The sequence below is a fragment of the Trichosurus vulpecula genome, chromosome 8 (assembly GCF_011100635.1).
Source record: "Trichosurus vulpecula isolate mTriVul1 chromosome 8, mTriVul1.pri, whole genome shotgun sequence".
In the NCBI taxonomy this organism is placed as follows: domain Eukaryota; kingdom Metazoa; phylum Chordata; class Mammalia; order Diprotodontia; family Phalangeridae; genus Trichosurus; species Trichosurus vulpecula.
This window is the reverse complement of record NC_050580.1, coordinates 116,686,138-116,703,501: the sequence shown is the minus strand read 5'-3', so window position 1 is coordinate 116,703,501 and position 17,364 is coordinate 116,686,138. Positions and strand designations below refer to the sequence as shown.

Below are 17,364 nucleotides of genomic sequence, written 5' to 3'. Positions count from 1 at the left end.
GTAGTGTGTGGATAGAACGTCAGTCCTAGAATCAGGAAGATTCATCTTCCTGAATTCAAATTTAGCCTCAGACATCTACTAGCTGTATGACCCTGGGCAAGTCACAACTATTTTCCTCAGTTTTCTCATCTGTAAAATGAGCTGGAAAAGAAAGTGGCAAACCACTCCAGTATCTTTGCTGAGAAAAACCCAGATGAGGTCATGAAGAATCCAGTATGACTGAAACTACTCAACAATAAAAATTTCATAGATAAGGATTCTTCCTTGAAGCCAATTAAGAAAATGTTCACACTCTGACAATTAAAAAGTTAAGAACCTATGAGTAATAAAAATACTAGGAGATTCAAAACCCATTAAGTTGATATTGGTTGGCAATCATTAAATAAAGGAAGGATAAACTTGAATTGAATGACTTAATATTAAATAATCGTTTAAATAGCTGTACCTGTACAATGAGGTCTTAAGGGAATAATCTCAAAGTTTTTATAAAACTAGCCTAATGAGGCAGCATGGTGAATACAGGAGTTGTAGTCAGAAGGCCTGGGTTTGAATTCTGACATAACCATGTGGCTACTCTGCTCAAAAAGTTCAGTGACTCGATAACTGTGAAGTTCACCTAAAAACTCTTCTCTCTAGCATTTAACGCCTTTCATGGCTTGGCTTCCTCCTACCTTTGGAGGTTCATTGCCCATTACTTCCCCGACATGCATTCTTTGGCACAAACTGGCCTTTCTTGGTGCTCTGCACATATCATTTCTGTGTCTCTGCACAGGCTTTGTTCCTCTGTGTGACATAAACTCCCTGCTTCTCAGTATTTGTTGTCACTATTCAGTTGTTCAGTCATGTCTGACTCTTTGTGATCCCATGGACCATAAAGTCCGTGGAGTTTTCTTGGCAAAGATACTGGGAGTGGTTTGCCATTTTCTTCTCCAGTGGATTAAGGCAGAGGTTAAGTGACTTGCCCAGGGTCACACAGCTAGTAAGTTATCTGAGGCTGGATTTGAACTCAGGTCTTCCTGATTCCAGACCCAGTGCTCCATCCACTGAGCCACCTAGCTGCCTTAATATTGCTAGTTTGCTTCGAAGTTCATCCTCTACATGAGGCCTTTCTTGTTAACCACAGCTATTAGTGCCTACTCACCCCAATAAATCACCTTGGATTTAGACATGTAGATGCCATCTTCCTTGACAAAAGGCAGGCTCTTAGATGGCAAAGATGATCTGAATTTTGCTTTTGCATCCCTTGCATCTGACCTAGTAGCAGACACATAGTACATGCTTAATAAATGTTTATTGGTTATAGAGAGCACATGGTTTTAGCTCCACATGGTTTTTCTCAGCTCTACATAGCTCCACTAACCAAGAGGGGGTGGGGGGGAACATCAGAGGCATATCCATAGTACCTCACACTAATGATCCTACTCTTAGGACAGTCTTTCTAATCAGAAGATATTCTCACTCTGCAATCCACATCTCCCACCTAATTCCCTACACTCTGAAGAAGTTAGATGTTGTGTGGCATGTAATTTTATGCAAACTAACAACTATAGCAGGCTTTGTAGCAGTTTACAAACTTATCTCCGCCAGAGATTTGCTTCTTTTGCTTAAAAGAGCCAGGCTCCTTTTTTTTCCTTCTGAATGTTTTAAATAGAATAGAATAGGAGAAAACTTAACTGTTGCACAATGATTTACTCTTATTTCTTTAGAGAGGGCAGCAGCATGGCATCTGAATGTCATTAATAGCCTACCAAATAATACTGAGCAATGTTCATGTACAGGGTGTTTGGAGACTGTGAGGAATAGGGAAAAAAAGAAAAGCTATATATTCCCAGCTATTGAGGAGCATAGTACCTGGCACACAGTAGGCATTTAACAAATGATTATTGCTTGACTGACTGAGTGATTGAAAGAGCTGAAGAAAGAAGCAGATGTAAGGTAGAGGACACTTTGAAAACCTGAAAAATTTTAATAGAAAAAATATGAAGGATCTAATGTTTTATTTCAGTTTATTTTTTCAAAGTGTTTATGAAAACCTATGAAATGCCTGCCTTTTATAAAATCAGAACCAAGACAATTGTGGTTTTTTAAAAAAAGCCTCACAAAATTAAAAAGGTCAATCACAGATTAAAAATTCACATGCTTTTCATTTATGGAAACTCTGAGTTACACGTTTCTGCCTGAAATATCGTGCCGAGAACTACTTAGCTAAAACTTGTTGAACCTCCTGCTATTCGATTACAAATCCAGATGAAACCAATTTCATGGTCAAATGACTCTTGTTCTTTTCATAGAAGTGACATATGAAGTCGTGCTTCATCTGTACTCGATACAAGCTTCAGAGGTAGCATGGATCATATGGCAAAATGACATTTACAGACAGTCCATTTCTGACACCTCGTGTACAAGGCTATACAAAAACAGCCAGCATCTTTCAAGGGGTTAAAACAAGCCTTACATATACAGGATATAAGATGAAATACACTCACTTTTCAAGCTAAAGAGACTTACATAGCTTGACAAGTACTGAGGGTCTTTAAATATATTTGAGTAAAACTTATGCATTTTAATGACCAATTTCTTGACCTCTGAAAATTCCTTTTAAAAATTGTATAACACAAACTGTCAACTCTTATTGAAGACCTTTACTTCATATACTTTTAAATCACAAATAGTACCTATAGCTTTAACTTGTGGTTGCACAAACAGACCACAAAATATTTCCTGTAGAGGGAGAGGGGGGAAAAGAGGATTTACATATTGCAGTTTGATTGACCGTCACTCTAAGTATGTTAATGGAATCATAGAGGATCATAGTATGTTAAAGCCTGAAGAGACCTTAGAATCCAGTGTTTCTCAAACTAATTTGGCCACATAAAGCTTTGGAACTTGACCTATATTGATGAAACCCATAAATATAGGTCTGAGGAGTCTTGGGGTCTGGAACAACGCCAGGATAAATGGGGTTGGAGAAGTTTTGGAGTAATATAAAGAAAATTAAGCTTATTTTCATACCAAGAAATTGTTGCACATTATAAGCATTTTGTATAAATATATAATTTTACATTTAATGTTTCATGGGAACGTATCACTAACCTCCAAATTTTCTCAGAATCCCTATTCACACTATACCAGGGCTCCATGGAACAGTCTGGGAAGCATGGCCCTAATCCAACACCATAAATCCACAGATGATGAAATTGATGGCCTGACCAGGGAAATAGCTTTTTCAAGGTCACACGAAATTAATGGAATATCAAAGGTTCATAAGATTTGGACCTGAAAGGGGCCTTGGGAGATTAACTACTTTAACACCTTTACTTTATAGATGAGTAAATTGAGAAGCAAAAAGGTAATTAAGCACCTAGAATTCAGATGTCCTGAGTCCTAGTCAAGTGTGTGCTTTCTACTAGGCCATGTTGGTATGTGTTACACACACTAATGAAGAATCTCTTGGCTTTGTATGTTTTAAGAAAAGTGTCATATTCTTAAAATAAAGTCACCAAAAACCCCATATCAGTTATATTTGCTATAGACCAATCCATGCATTTAAACTGAACAAACAAATTTGAATGGCTCCTCATTCAAGTTTTATCATACTTCTCCCTCCTCCCTTTTTATGCACATCATTTGGGTGTACAAGAGCCCCACCGACATCCATAGCAATGGAGTTGTAGTTATATATGACAAAAGTAAATTCTATTTCCTCCCAAAGTTTCAGGTTTAGTCTCCTTCCTGAGTTTCAGTTGTGCATTACCAATTTAACTACCAGGTATTTCAAACTGGATGTCCCATAGGCCTCTTAAAATCAATGCAACAAAAGCAGAACTCATTATCTTTTCCCTGTTTCTTCTTTTCTTCCAAACTTCCCTATTTCTGCCAAGAATCACCTAGGTCTACGACCAGAGTCATCCTTAATTCCTCAGTCTTCTTCACTATCCCACTTATCTAATTATAGTCAAATCTAGTTGTTTCTACCTCTACCACAAAACTTCATAACTATCCCCTTCTCACCACTCACAAAACCACCAACCTAGTTCAGACCCTCATTACCTTTTACCTAGATCAGAGGAATCAAGCTAGTCACTGACCGTATGCAGCCCATAACACTCCCAAGTGAGGCCCAAACCAGATCAAAATGTAAATGGGAAACATTTAACAAAATGAATAAAAATACAATGAAACAAATAATATTATAATGGGACAGCAAGGCGGTACAATGGATAGTCTGCCAGGTCTGGTGTCAGAAGACTCACCTTTGTGAGTTCCAACTCGACCTCAGACACTTAGTAGGCTGTTTGACTCTGGGCAAGTCTCTTAATCCTGTTTTCCTTAGCCTCTTTCTTCATCTGTAAAATGAGATGGCAAAGGAAATGGCAAACCACTCCAGAACCATTGCCAAGAAAACACCAAATGGGGTCACAAAGAGTTGGGCCTGACTGAAATGACTTAACAACAACAAATACAACAACTGTTTCAGAGCCTAGACTTTAGCACAATGGCTGGCACAAAATGGGTCCTTAATAAATTCTATCTAAAAGCACAACATTAGAAATATGGAGAAACTCTTTCTTCCTTTTCTCTGTCTTTATCCATTCTGCCTTCAAACATGTCCAGACCTTCTCCTTTTTGGTGAAGAGAGAACAGTTAAGCAAATGTGATTAATAGAGAGTAAAAAGACAATAGGCATTTTGGAGCAACTGCATGTTCTTAAACTGGAGAGTGACGTGCTGAAAACTGTTTAAGAAAGGTTAGTTGGATGACAGTATGCACAGATAGGAGCCACTGACTCTAGAATCTAGACTCTGGAGAAGCTCTTAACCTTTTTGTGTCCTTGGACCACTTTGGCAGGCTGATGGAGCCTGTGAACCTGGTCACAGAATAATGGTAATAAATTCATGAAATAAAATACATAGTGTTACAAAGTAAACCAATTGTAGTGAAATACAGCTATCAAAATGTATTTTAAAAAGTTTAAGGACACCAGGTTAAGAATCTCCGGGAGAGACCAGGTAGGAGGTGATTATTGTCAAGACATGAGGTAATAAGTCTTCTAGAATAAAATAGTGAGAGTAGAAATGGAGTGAAAGGAAGAACATATCTCAGAGAAATATTCCAAATGAACACTTGACAGAAATAGTTACAGATAAGATAGAGATGATGATGGATAGAGAAGAACATGGATTACGCCTAGATTTTGATTAGGAGAAAGGTCGATGACTTCTGTCGAAATGGGAGCATAGAGAAAGGGACCAAGCTTCAAAAGGAAAAGAAAGATTAGTTCTGATTGGGGTGATTTTGATGTGTCATGAAAGTAAAAATATCCTAATGGTAATTGGTGACAAGAGATAGATATCTAAGTCAGGACTGGAGCAATGTATTCTTCTACCTATGCACATGGAGATAGTAGTTAAAGACATGAATTGTGTTCATATGATCTGTTTATATTCCTCACTGTACTAAGCCTATGTACCCAATAAGCAATCGGTGAACTGAATTGAGCTTTGTGGATATAACTATTGTGGATAGATTGTAAACTCTTTGAGGGCAGGAACTATTTCATTTTGGGGAGTTCTGTTTCCCATCCGCCCAGCAAAGTGCCTAGCACTAGTAGGTGATCCAGAGAGGATGCTATATAATTCTTTTGTATTCCTTACCATGCTAGGCTATTGGTACTCGATAAATAATAAATGAATTAAATCAAACCACTGTGGATGTAACTTGTAGAAAGAGTCCATAGTTCCAGAACTGATGGAGATAACTGCTTACCATCAATGGCCTTTAGGATATTTTAATTTGGGGTCCCTTGAGGGCAGGGACTTCCAATATTTTTTGTCTTTGTATCCCCAGTGCCTAGTACAGGGCACATGTTTATTTTAGTCATTTTCTGTGGTGTCCTACTCTTCATGACCTGATTTGGGAATCCCTTGACAAAGATACTGGAATGGTTTGCCATTTCCTTCTCCAGCTTGTTTTACAGATGAGGAAACTGAAGCAAACAGGGTTAAATGATGTCCAGGGTCATACGGCTAGTAAGCATGTAAGGGCAGATCTGAATTCACATCTTCCTGACCTCAGCTCCAGTACTCTATCCACTGTGCCTTCTAACTACCCTCCAGGGCATTAGTAAATGCTTAATAAATGCTTGTTGATTGATTGATTAGAAACCACTCAAAAGGAAACTAGTAGGATTTCTGATAGTCTGTCAGCTTCCTAGGTTTCGAGCACAGGAAATTTCAGATTCTATCATGCTGGCACGTGGAACAGCAACAAGACTGCATTGGTTAGGCAGCTGCTGTGGCTGAACACAAGCCAAGTCAGCATCAAAAGACAGTCTTGTAGCAAGATCTAGTACAGTTAGCCAAGGGGCTCCTAAGGGCCCCAATCAGGAGGTCAGCAAGGTGTAGAGAAATAACTAGATTCTGGAAGTCAAGACAATCTATTCCTTAAAATCCTATGTTTATTTTTTTCATTAGTACCAGTATCAAAAAGCAGAACTTATCTCAGGTTGCCTGATTGTAGAGTAAAGTCTGGACTATTGCAATAGACTCCTACTTGGTCAAACTCCTAGTTGATTTCAAGAGTCAACTCATTTGCCACCTTTTTAAGCTTTCCCTGACACTCCCTCAGTTATCATGGTCTTCCCCTCACCCTTAGTTACCTTACATTTATTGTGTATATATTTAATAATGCTAATATGTGTTCATATTGACTCCCTCATTTGAAGGTTAGTTCTTCGAGGGCAGAGGCTTCAAATTTTGCTTTTATATCCTCGGCCCCTAGAACAGTAGTAGTAGCTGTTACATGGAAGATACTTAATAAATGCTCTCTGAATGACTGAATGGATGAGTGAATGTTCTCTGTCTTCTTTTATACCTTAGCAGTCTCTAGATCTCTACACCTAAGGAAAAGTGACTCTTTCTGGTTAAGGAGACAGTGGAGAAAACAGCAGTTGCAAAAAGATTCCTGAAAAGTTATTTTCTTTGCTTTTTCTTTCAAGTCTCTTTAATCATAAAAAAAAGTCACATTTCATTTTATGAAATCACTTCATTATTAACACTCTATTCTGTGGCCAGGCAGAGGAAAAATGTCCCAGCCCATTGTAAGAAGGTAGCTCAATCCAGGATGAATTTTTTCGTTTGGTTTAATTTAACCACACTTACATAGGTGTGGCTTTAGTCAAGGTTTTTGTCCTGGACAGATGTGGAGATATTTCCAAATATGGAGATATTTTAGAACTTCTGAAGAATTCATGCAAAAAACAATAGCAATTAGCAAGAGCAACTTTAGAAGCACTGCCTGTTACACGTGTTTGGAAATTTTTTTTCTCTTCTGTTCTTATTGTCATAGCCTCAACCTCTGCTAAGCTTACTGCTTGTATTAGCAAATTCCATTTGGAATGAAGGTATCCCCACAACTCCAGACTAAACAGAAAGTAACTGAAGAGTTTTCAAAATTATCATCTTAATCTAAGTAGTAGAAGTCAAATGATCCTCTTCAACTGGTGAGCAGATTGTGTGAAGGATAGATATGCTTTTATCCTTTCTGATCTTTACTGCTTTAAAAAATTGTAAAAGGAAGTCTTAAACATCTTTTTAAAATATCTTAATGTTGAACAATTTAGGATAAGTTCCTACGAATTCTCCCCAAATGTGTAACTTCCTTGTAATTCACATGAAATATTTTGTATCCAATTTGGCAGTAAGGCACACATTCACCAAGGGCAAATTCTAAATCTGTGGTCAATTAGGCGAACAGTCAAATCTCTTTAAATGGGTAACAAGAGAGTGAGCAAAGAGTATTTATGTGCCATTAGCTTTCAAATACATACCACAATAATATGTCTTTTTAAAGTTTCATTAGAATTTTTTTTTACATTACAAGACTTACATTATTGCTGCAGGTTTTGTATCGAATATTCTGCCCTTCGCAGCTCCTAGGTGGAGAAAAGAGAATAAAGATTCTGAAAGAAGTCATGATTATCCACAAGCAAAACCAGATAACGATTTTCTGTAAAAACTACCTACATGGCCTTGGACAGGTCACTTTATCTCTCTAGGCATGAGTTTCTTTATCTCTCAAATGAGACTGATGAACTACTCGATCTTCAAGGCCTCTTCCACTTTTAAATCTATGACCATACTCTTCTATCGATATATAAGACAGCTGGTAGAACAGTGGATAGGGTGTTGAGCTTGGAGCCAAGGAAGACCTCAGTCAAGTCAGGCCTCAGACAGTAGCTGTGTGACCCTGGGCAAGCCATTTAACTTCTGAGTGTCTCAGTTTCCTCAACTATAAAATGGGGATAATAATAGTACCTACTCTCTGGGGTTGTTGTGAGGATCAAATAAGATAATATTTGTAAAGTGCTCAGCACAGTGGCTGGCATATAGTAGGTGCTTAATAAATGCTTATTTTCTACCTTAATTTCTTCCTAGAATCCTGTTACCAGCCCATTTCACTTCACTTTTCAAAGACTTTAGCTTTAAACATTGTCATTCAATCAACAAACATTTACTATATGCCAGGCACTCTCTTAAGCACTGGGGATACAAAGTAAAAGCAAAAACTTGTCCCTGCCCTCAAGGAGGTTACATTCCATTGGAGGTAATAACGGATACATAGCTCATTATATAGAAAATAAATACAGAGTTCAGGGAAGGTATCTTTTGAAGAGAAGGCACTAATAGCTGGGGAGGCCAAAACCAAATCAAATGAAACAATGTATTCATAGTACTCCATAAACCTTAATGCTCTATTTGTCAGCCACTATATTTATCTCCAAAATAAACTGCTCTCCAATTAATCTGTTACATCAATAATAAACTCTTTGGTTGCACACACATGCAATATTATTTCTTTGCAAGTATACCTATAACATAAATAGTATGCTCATTTAGCACATTTTTATCACATAAAATTAGGTGCATGAAGAGATTTTATTTCAATGTTATTTTAAGTATTATATTATCAAATAATTCAAGATTATTATAAGTACTCTAAGTAATAGTCATTAATAATGATAACAATTTTTCAATTTCATATAGTATATTAAGGTCTGCAAGTCACTTAACAAGTATTACATCCTCTAATCCTCCTGACCCCTTCAAGTTAGGTGGTCCAGCTTAACAGGTAAAGAAATTAATGCTGGGGGGCAGAGCCAAGATGCCAGCTGGAAAGCAGGGACTTGTGTGAGCTCCCCACCAGGTCCCTCCAAAAACCTATAAAAATGGCTCTGAACAAATTGTAGAACTGCAGAACCCACAAAATAGTAGAGAGAAGCAGGGATCCAGGCCAGGACAGCCTGGATGGTCACTGGATGAGATCTATCACACACGGAGCTGGGAGCAGAGGGGAGGAGAGCCCAGCGTGGGCAGCGGCAGGACCAACCAGACCAGGAGCCAGGCAGTAAAGACCCTAGATCCCTGAATCAGTGAGCTGTGGCAGCTGCCAGACTTCTCAACCTACAAACACCAAAGACAACAGAGAAGGTTAGTGGGAAAAGCTGCAGGGGACAGAGTGAAAAGAGTTGTTTCAGCCACTGCCCCGGGGGCAGCAGGGGTGGTGCAGCTACAGAAGTACAGCTGCAGTTGCTTCCAGCCCCAGGCCCACCTGGTGGGAGGAATTAAGTGGCAGATCAGAGCAGGAGTGTAGAACCTGCTGAAGATGTGAGTCAGGTCCAAGTTGGTGGTTTTTGGGGAAGGAGAAGTGCTGGTGTGGCAGAGCTGGCTATATAGAAATAGCTCTGAAATCAATGGCACATCCCCTCAGCCTTGGAACAAAGTACTCTTTACTCTACAAGCAGTCATACCCCAAAGAAAAACTCAAGTCATGTAAGTTGGCTGGGAACATGGCCAGGCAGCGAAAACGGACTCAGATTAAGTCTCAGACTTTGGAATCTTTCTTTGGTGACAAAGAAGACGAAAACATACAGCAAGAAGAAGTCAACAAAGTCAAAGAGCCTACATCAAAAGCCTCCAAGAAAAACATGAACTGGTCTCAGGCCATGGAAGAGCTCAAAAAGGATTTGGAAAAGCAAGTTAGAGAAGTAGAGGGAAAATTGAGAAGAGAAATGAGAAGGATGCAAGAAAATCATGAAAAACAAGTCAAGGACTTGCTAAAGGAGACCCCCCAAAAATGGAAAAAAATACTGAAGAAAACAATACCTTAAAAAGTAGACTAACTCAAATGGCAAAAGAGCTCCAAAAAGCCAATGAGGAGAAGAATGCCTTGAAAGGCAGAATTAGCCAAATGGAAAAGGCGGCCCAAAAGACCACTGAAGAAAATACTACTTTAAAAATTAGATTGGAGCAAGTGGAAGCTAGTGACTTTATGAGAAATCAAGATATTATAAAACAGAACCAAAGGAATGAAAAAATGGAAGACAATGTGAAATATCTCATTGGAAAAACAACTGACCTGGAGATAATTTAAATTAATTTAAAAATTATTGGATTACCTGAAAGCCATGATCAAAAAAAGAGCCTAAATATCATCTTTCAAGAAATTATCAAGGAGAACTGCCCTGATATTCTAGAGCCAGAGGGTAAAATAGAAATTGAAAGAATCCACAAATCGCCTCCTCAAAAAGATCCCCAAAAGAAAACTCCTAGGAATATTGTCCCCAAATTCCAGAGCTCCCAGATCAAGGAGAAAATACTGCAATCAGCCAGAAAGAAACAATTTGAGTATTGTGGAAAAATAATCATGATAACACAAGATTTAGCAGCTTCTACATTAAAGGATCGAAGGGCTTGGAATATGATATTCTGGAGGTCAATGGAGCTAGGATTAAAACCAAGAATCACCTACCCAGCAAAACTGAGTATCATGCTCCAAGGCAAAATATAGACTTTCAATAAAATAGAGGACTTTCAAGCTTTCTCAGTGAAAAGACCAGAGCTGAATAGAAAATTTGACTTTCAAATGCAAGAATCAAGAGAAGAATGAAAAGGTAAACAAGAAAGAGAAATCACAAGGGACTTACTAAAGTTGAACTGTTTTGTTTTCATTCCTACATGGAAAGATGATGTGTATGATTCATGAGACCTCAGTATTAGAGTAGCTGAAAGGAATATGTGTGTGTGTGTGTATATATATATATATACATACACACACATATATATATATACATACACATATATATATGTGTGTGTGTGTGTATGTATATATGTAAGTGTATATATATATATATATATATATGTATATGTATAGACAGAGGGCACAGGGTGAGTTGAATATGAAGGGATGATATCTAAAAGAAATAAAATCAAATTAAGGGATGAGAGAGGAATATATTGAGAGAGGGAGAAAGGGAGAGATAGAAAGGGGTAAATTATCTCACATAAAAGTGGCAAGAAAAAGTGGTTCTGTAGGAAGGGAAGAGGGGGCAGGTGAGGGGGAATGAGTAAATCTTGCTCTCGTTGGATTTGACCTGAGGAGAGAATACCATACACACTCAATTGGGTACCTTACCCCACAGGAAAGAAGGAGGAAGGAAATAAAAAAGGAGGGGACGATAGAGGGGAGGGCAGATAGAGGGAGGAGGTAATCAAAAACAAACACTTTCAAAAAGGCACAGGGTCAAGGGAGAAAACTGAATAAAGGGGGATAGGTTAGGAAGGAGCAAAATATAGTTAGTCTTTCACAACATGAGTATTGTGGAAGGATTTTACATAATGATATGCCTGTGGCCTATGTTGAATTGCTTGCCTTCTTAGGGAGGGTGGGTTGGGAGGGAAGAGGGGAGAGAATTTGGAACTCAAAGTTTTAAAAACAGATGTTCAAAAACAAAAACAAAAGTTTTTGCATGCAACTAGAAAATAAGATACAGGCAATGGGGCGTAGAAATTTATCTTGTCCTACAAGAGAAGAAGGGAAAAGGGGATGGGAGGGGAGTGGGGTGACAGAAAGGAGGGCTGACTGGGGAACAGGGCAACCAGAATATATGCCATCTTGGAGTGAGTGGGAGGGTAGAAATTGGGAGAAAATTTGTAATTCAAACTCTTGTGAAAATCAATGCTGAAAACTAAATATATTAAATAAATTAAATTTAAAAAAGAAACTAATGCTAAAAGAGGTTTTGATTTCCTAGGCTCACACAACTACTCAGTTTCTGAGGTGTTCTGTGAAGCCAGGTCTTCCTGATTCTCAGACTTCAAATTTACCCTCTTCCCCACACTGTTGCTCCAATCCTGGAGAATATCTGTGACTTCTCTGACATGAGTATGCCCTCCATTAAGGAAAATTATAGCTTTTCCCTAACTCAGTAGATGTTTCAATTTCGATTCAATTCAACAAGCATTTATTAAGTGCCCACTACTACATGCGAGGTGCCATGCAACACACATATGCAGGGTCCTTTGGTACTGGATGGGAATACAAAGACAAAAACTTGGCTTCAGGGACTTTGAAGTCTTTTATCATGAGTTACATGGACAAAAAATTCCTTACATAGTGGTAGTCTTTTGCCAATAAGACTTTCTGATCTTAGAGCAACCACCTGTCACTGGATCCACTCTTAAAACCTCTCCAGTCTGTATAAGGCCTATCAGAACTCACTCTCTTCTGACTGATATAACCTTCAAGAACACACAGCCACCAATTTACCATGATGAGTAAGATTTAGTGGAAGCAGGAGATACTATTCAGGACAAAATAAATATGAAAATTCCTTCATGGTGAGAACTAAAGAAGGTATGATTAGAGATGGCACTAGACAAATCTTACCTATCTATTTCCACAGCATCTCACTTCCACTAAAGACTTTCAAAAATAGAATATCTTCCATTTTCTGTGTCCCCTAAGACCTTTCCCCCCCAGAGGATTCCCTTCTCTCTAATGTCTTGGACAGGATGATCCTATAATTCTTTTGGCAAAGATTCTTGACTTTGGGCCTATGAACTAGTGGGTTTTTTCCTCCTGTATTTTGATAACTATTTCAATATAATTGGTTCCTTTTGTAATCCTATGAATTTTAGTAAATGCATTTAAAAACATCTTTATGAGAAGGGGCTCTTTGCTTCACCAGACTGCCAAAGGGAGCCATAATACAACAAAGGTTAAGAAATCCTGTTTTGAAGGGAACTCAAGGGGTCCAAGGTCTCTCTCTGCCTCTGTGCATGCTCTAAAATATGTCACTCATTATGATGTAAACCTTGTCTAGAAGTGGATGATGTGGCCAAGCTTTTATTTTTTTCCTTCCTCTTTAGTGGGAATGAGCAGTGAGTGGTTGTCCTCTTTGGCTTCTCCCTTTCCTTTGACGGCTGGCCAAACACATCTCAGAGAGCATTGCTTTCACCAGGGAAAACCCAGGGTCAAGGGAAACCACGAGTCTGCTTGTTTGGGAGGGGCTGGAACTGTTTTCTGTCTTAAATCCCATTTTGTTCATTTAAAATTCTTCACAATTTCAAATAATTTTAAATATTTCTTAGTCTGGAGTATATGGAAAGACATGCCAGTCACCTAAAAGGCAGAACTTGGGGGTGGATGAGTGGGAAGGATGTTATTCATTCATTCAAAAAAATTAATAAAGTCCTTCTGTCTATCTGGCATAGTTCTATGACTTAGAGAGGCACAAAAATGTCTAAGGAATGATCCTTAACCTCAGAGGGCTTATAGTTTGCGGTGATATGAGATATGTAAATACTGAGATAATACAAAGCGGGAGAAATTAAGTGCCATATTTTTTGTCTGTTTGGAGGAGTGGAGAGGGAAGCCTCAACCTGTGATTTCAGCCATAAAGGGAGATTCCAGACAAAGAAGCTCCCTCTCCTAATGCAGGCAACTGTTTCAACACTAAGATTTAGAGAAGTGACTTAGAAGCACTGAGAGGGTAACTAACTTGACCAGTCTCACACAGCCAGTATGTGTCCGAGGATGGAATTTGAAACCACAAAATCCTGACTCCAAGGCTCCCTCAATTCATGACTCCACTCTGTGTCTGAGAGTAGAAAGGAAGTGCTGTTGGAGTTCAGAGGAGAGAAAGGTCAGATCTGGTCAGAAGACTAAGGGAAAGGGGAGACACAGGGAGGAAGGTTTCAAGAGGAAAGTGGGGTTTCTGTCAGGGTAGGATTTTGATGGTCTGTTCTAGTTGGCAAAACTCCTCCTCTTCTGTTGTCACATCAAGTTTATGCCAAAGTATTATTTTAAACCAGGAAACACAAAGTAGGTTTCACAAATTCATCCAATAATTGAAATCAATTGAAATTCTAAGATATCTGCCTGCATTTTTAACCCATAAATTCTTATATACACCTCCACCTACCTCTTTCCCCAGCCCATTCTATAGGCTGACAATCTGTGTAATAGGTGAGACCAGTGCTGAAAGGATCATCTGGTAACAAAACTTCCTGAATAGGCCCCAAGATGATTCTGCATTAAGGTGAGTATCTTGCTATAGTGGGACATGTGATAATGAAGCTCTAGGTGTTTTTTGAACTTGATACATTTCCTTGCAAATTCTCTCTTAAATTAATAAGTTGATTTTTATTATAATAACCACAGTTCTGAGGGATTTCTAAAAACACATCCAGTCTATCTCAGGATTAACCCCAGTGTATTTCAGGTGTACCCATTCTACACATGTCTAGGGATGAAACCACCATAACTATCTTTGGGAATTTAATAGATGTTAAATATATAAACCAGCACAGCTAGGTGGCACAGTGGATAGAACACCTGGCCTGGAGTCAGAAAGACCTGAGTTCAAATTTGGCCTCAGACACTTGACACTTACTAGCTGTGTGACCCTGGGCAAGTCATTTAACCCTGTTTGCATCAGGTTCCTCATCTGTAAAATGAGCTGGAGAAGGAAATAGCAAATTGTTCTAGTATCTTTGCAAAGAAAAAACTCCAAATGGAGAGTCTCAAAGAGTCAGACATGACTGAAACAACTCAACAACAAAATATATAAACAGAAGTTTTCACTATTCCTCAATCTTCTCTTATGATCCTTTGGATCACAAATTCTCATAAATTTTCTCCCTTATTCTTCGCTTTCCTTAATTCTCTCTTGGGCTTTAGCCACTTTCCTTCCAACACCTCTCTATAAGAGGTAAGCAAGCAAATGTAAGAGTCATAACTTATCAGAACCCATATCTCTAGTGTAGAAGTAACACAAGAATTATTTTTTTCTTTCATTTAAACCTGAAAATCTATATCTTATTTACATTACCTGTCTAGAACAATGGAAAGGTTATCCCAACATACATTGCATATACATATCATATTAGTCTTCAACTTGAGCAAAAGCCAAATGTAGAGCTTCAATAACTTTCATCAGAAATGATCTTTTAGGTGGTACAGTGGATAGAGTGCTGGACTTGGAAATCTGAAATGCCCAAGTTCAAATTCCATCATAGGCATTACTAGCTGTGTGACCATGGACAGTTTCCTCATCTCTAAAATGGATGTAATAATAGAATCTATATTTCATAGGGTTGTTATGAGGATCAAATCAGATAACATAATGTAAAGCATTTTGCAAACCTTAGAGTGCTATATACAGTCATTCCTTCCATGTCACAACTTTCCCCATTGCAGTTTTGATATATCGCAGGCTGGCATAAGAAATTAATGGTAGTTTTACAGAAGCTTGTCATACATGAAGGCCAGCAGATGACACAGGAAAAAATTTAGATACTCAAAAATGCATAAATTATATGTATAGTATTGTATAATATCAACATACTTTATTTTTTAATACTGTGAACACCCCTATAAAAGAAAAAGAAAAAATTCAGATTTCTCTGGTAATAAAGGAAGAGACAAAAAATTTTACGTAGATTTTCTAGATCACAGGGGCACAGAGTCCCTAACCCCTGCACTGTAGCAGGGATAAATGAAAGCTATTTTGAACCTAGTAAAGTAAGTTTACTCTGCTTCAGTCTAGGTCACAGATTACAGGATGCAGAGCTGCAAAGGACCTTAGAATTTCAATCTACTCATTTTACATATGAGAAAACTAAAATCTAGAAAGGTTTAAATTAACAGTCCAAGTAAGCAGCAGATTTGGAATTCAAATCCAACTTCTGACTCTAAATTCTGTATCCTGGCTATTCTGAAAGCACAGGGCTTACTTAGTTCCCTCCGGAGAAGATCTGTATTATCTAGCTGTATCAACTAGTCTCTTTTTTCATCCAACAAGAAAAAAATACCCTGTAAAACATCCTCTTGTAAGGGAACAAGTCACAAAAATCTAGTTACTTTTTTGGATAACTGTGATGAAATCGCCTTGGCTGAACTGCTTTAAAAACTTGTTAAATGTTTAAATTATTGTTTTAAAATATTTTTTCCTGATGAATATATAATGTTTTTAGAAATGTAGAGCTCTATATAGTCAATAGCTACAACTTCATTTGAAGTTGCATTAGAAGTAATCATTGCATGCGAATTTCAAGGAAAACAGCTAGACTTTTAACAACTAAATTTCCTCTTTCTCCCCTTTCTTTCTTCATCCTTTATTCTTCCTTCTTCTTCTTCTTCATCTTCTTCTTCCTCTTCTCCTCTTCCTCTTTCTCCTCTTCCTCTTTCTTTCATTCTCTCTGAAAATTCTCCCTTCCAATCAAAAAGAAAGCAGATACCCATGCGTAACAATGTCAAACACCTAGTCTCATGTTTGGAGAAAAGTAAAAGGCTAAGAAGGAAGGAGAAAAGGCAAATCAAAGTCTTCTTATCAGTTCAGAACAGTTAGAAAATGATACTTTCTCCAGAATTAGAAAGTTGTTGGCACATGATGGTTTTGAAATGCAAGAACTTGGGACTCCTTTCTGAACTGATGAAATTCTGCAGGTCCTTTAGAGGTTCCTCCCCCACCCCTGTCCACCAATTCTAAATTAATAGAATCATGATAATTTGCAAGAAAGTTGTCTGCTTAAGCTTTATAAATGAGAATAGGCAGTTACTACACTAGCTAAAAGTGAGAAAAGTACTAAATTATATCAAAGACTTTTGTTGTTATATAGCTTTGAGTTCAGTTACTTTAATAATACTTTTTAAAGGAAGATGAAGCTAATTTGTCTATCAGATAAATGTATGCCTTTGACAAAAGCTTATTAATTGGACCACATTACCATAACTCAGGTACCATCACCACTTAATGGCAGCTTGTCCTAACTATAAGAAAAAGAGTAGAGAAAGAAAAAAATAAAACAGAGTCCTGAATTTAAACAAGTGAAAATACAAAGCAATGCTTCACCACTAAAACAAATACTACTCAAATTCTAACCAAGAGAGAGAGAGTTCAGCAAATTATACAACAAATCAAATGACAAATTTATTCAATATAACCCCCAGTAAGTATATTAGGATGCCCTTTAAATTTGGCTGTATCAATAGAAAGGGTTTTTCTCTCTACCCTTAAATGTT

General features: G+C 37.9%; 1 protein-coding gene across 1 annotated transcript in view; it reads right to left on the bottom strand.

The window, feature by feature from the left end:
• ADAMTSL3 (ADAMTS like 3) overlaps nucleotides 1-17,364 on the bottom strand; it is a 563,622-nt gene that overhangs the window by 292,055 nt on the left and 254,203 nt on the right. The window contains exon 5 of the mRNA XM_036737163.1: nucleotides 7,888-7,933. Coding sequence (XP_036593058.1) covers nucleotides 7,888-7,933 — 46 coding nt within the window. The remainder of the gene's footprint in view (nucleotides 1-7,887; nucleotides 7,934-17,364) is intronic.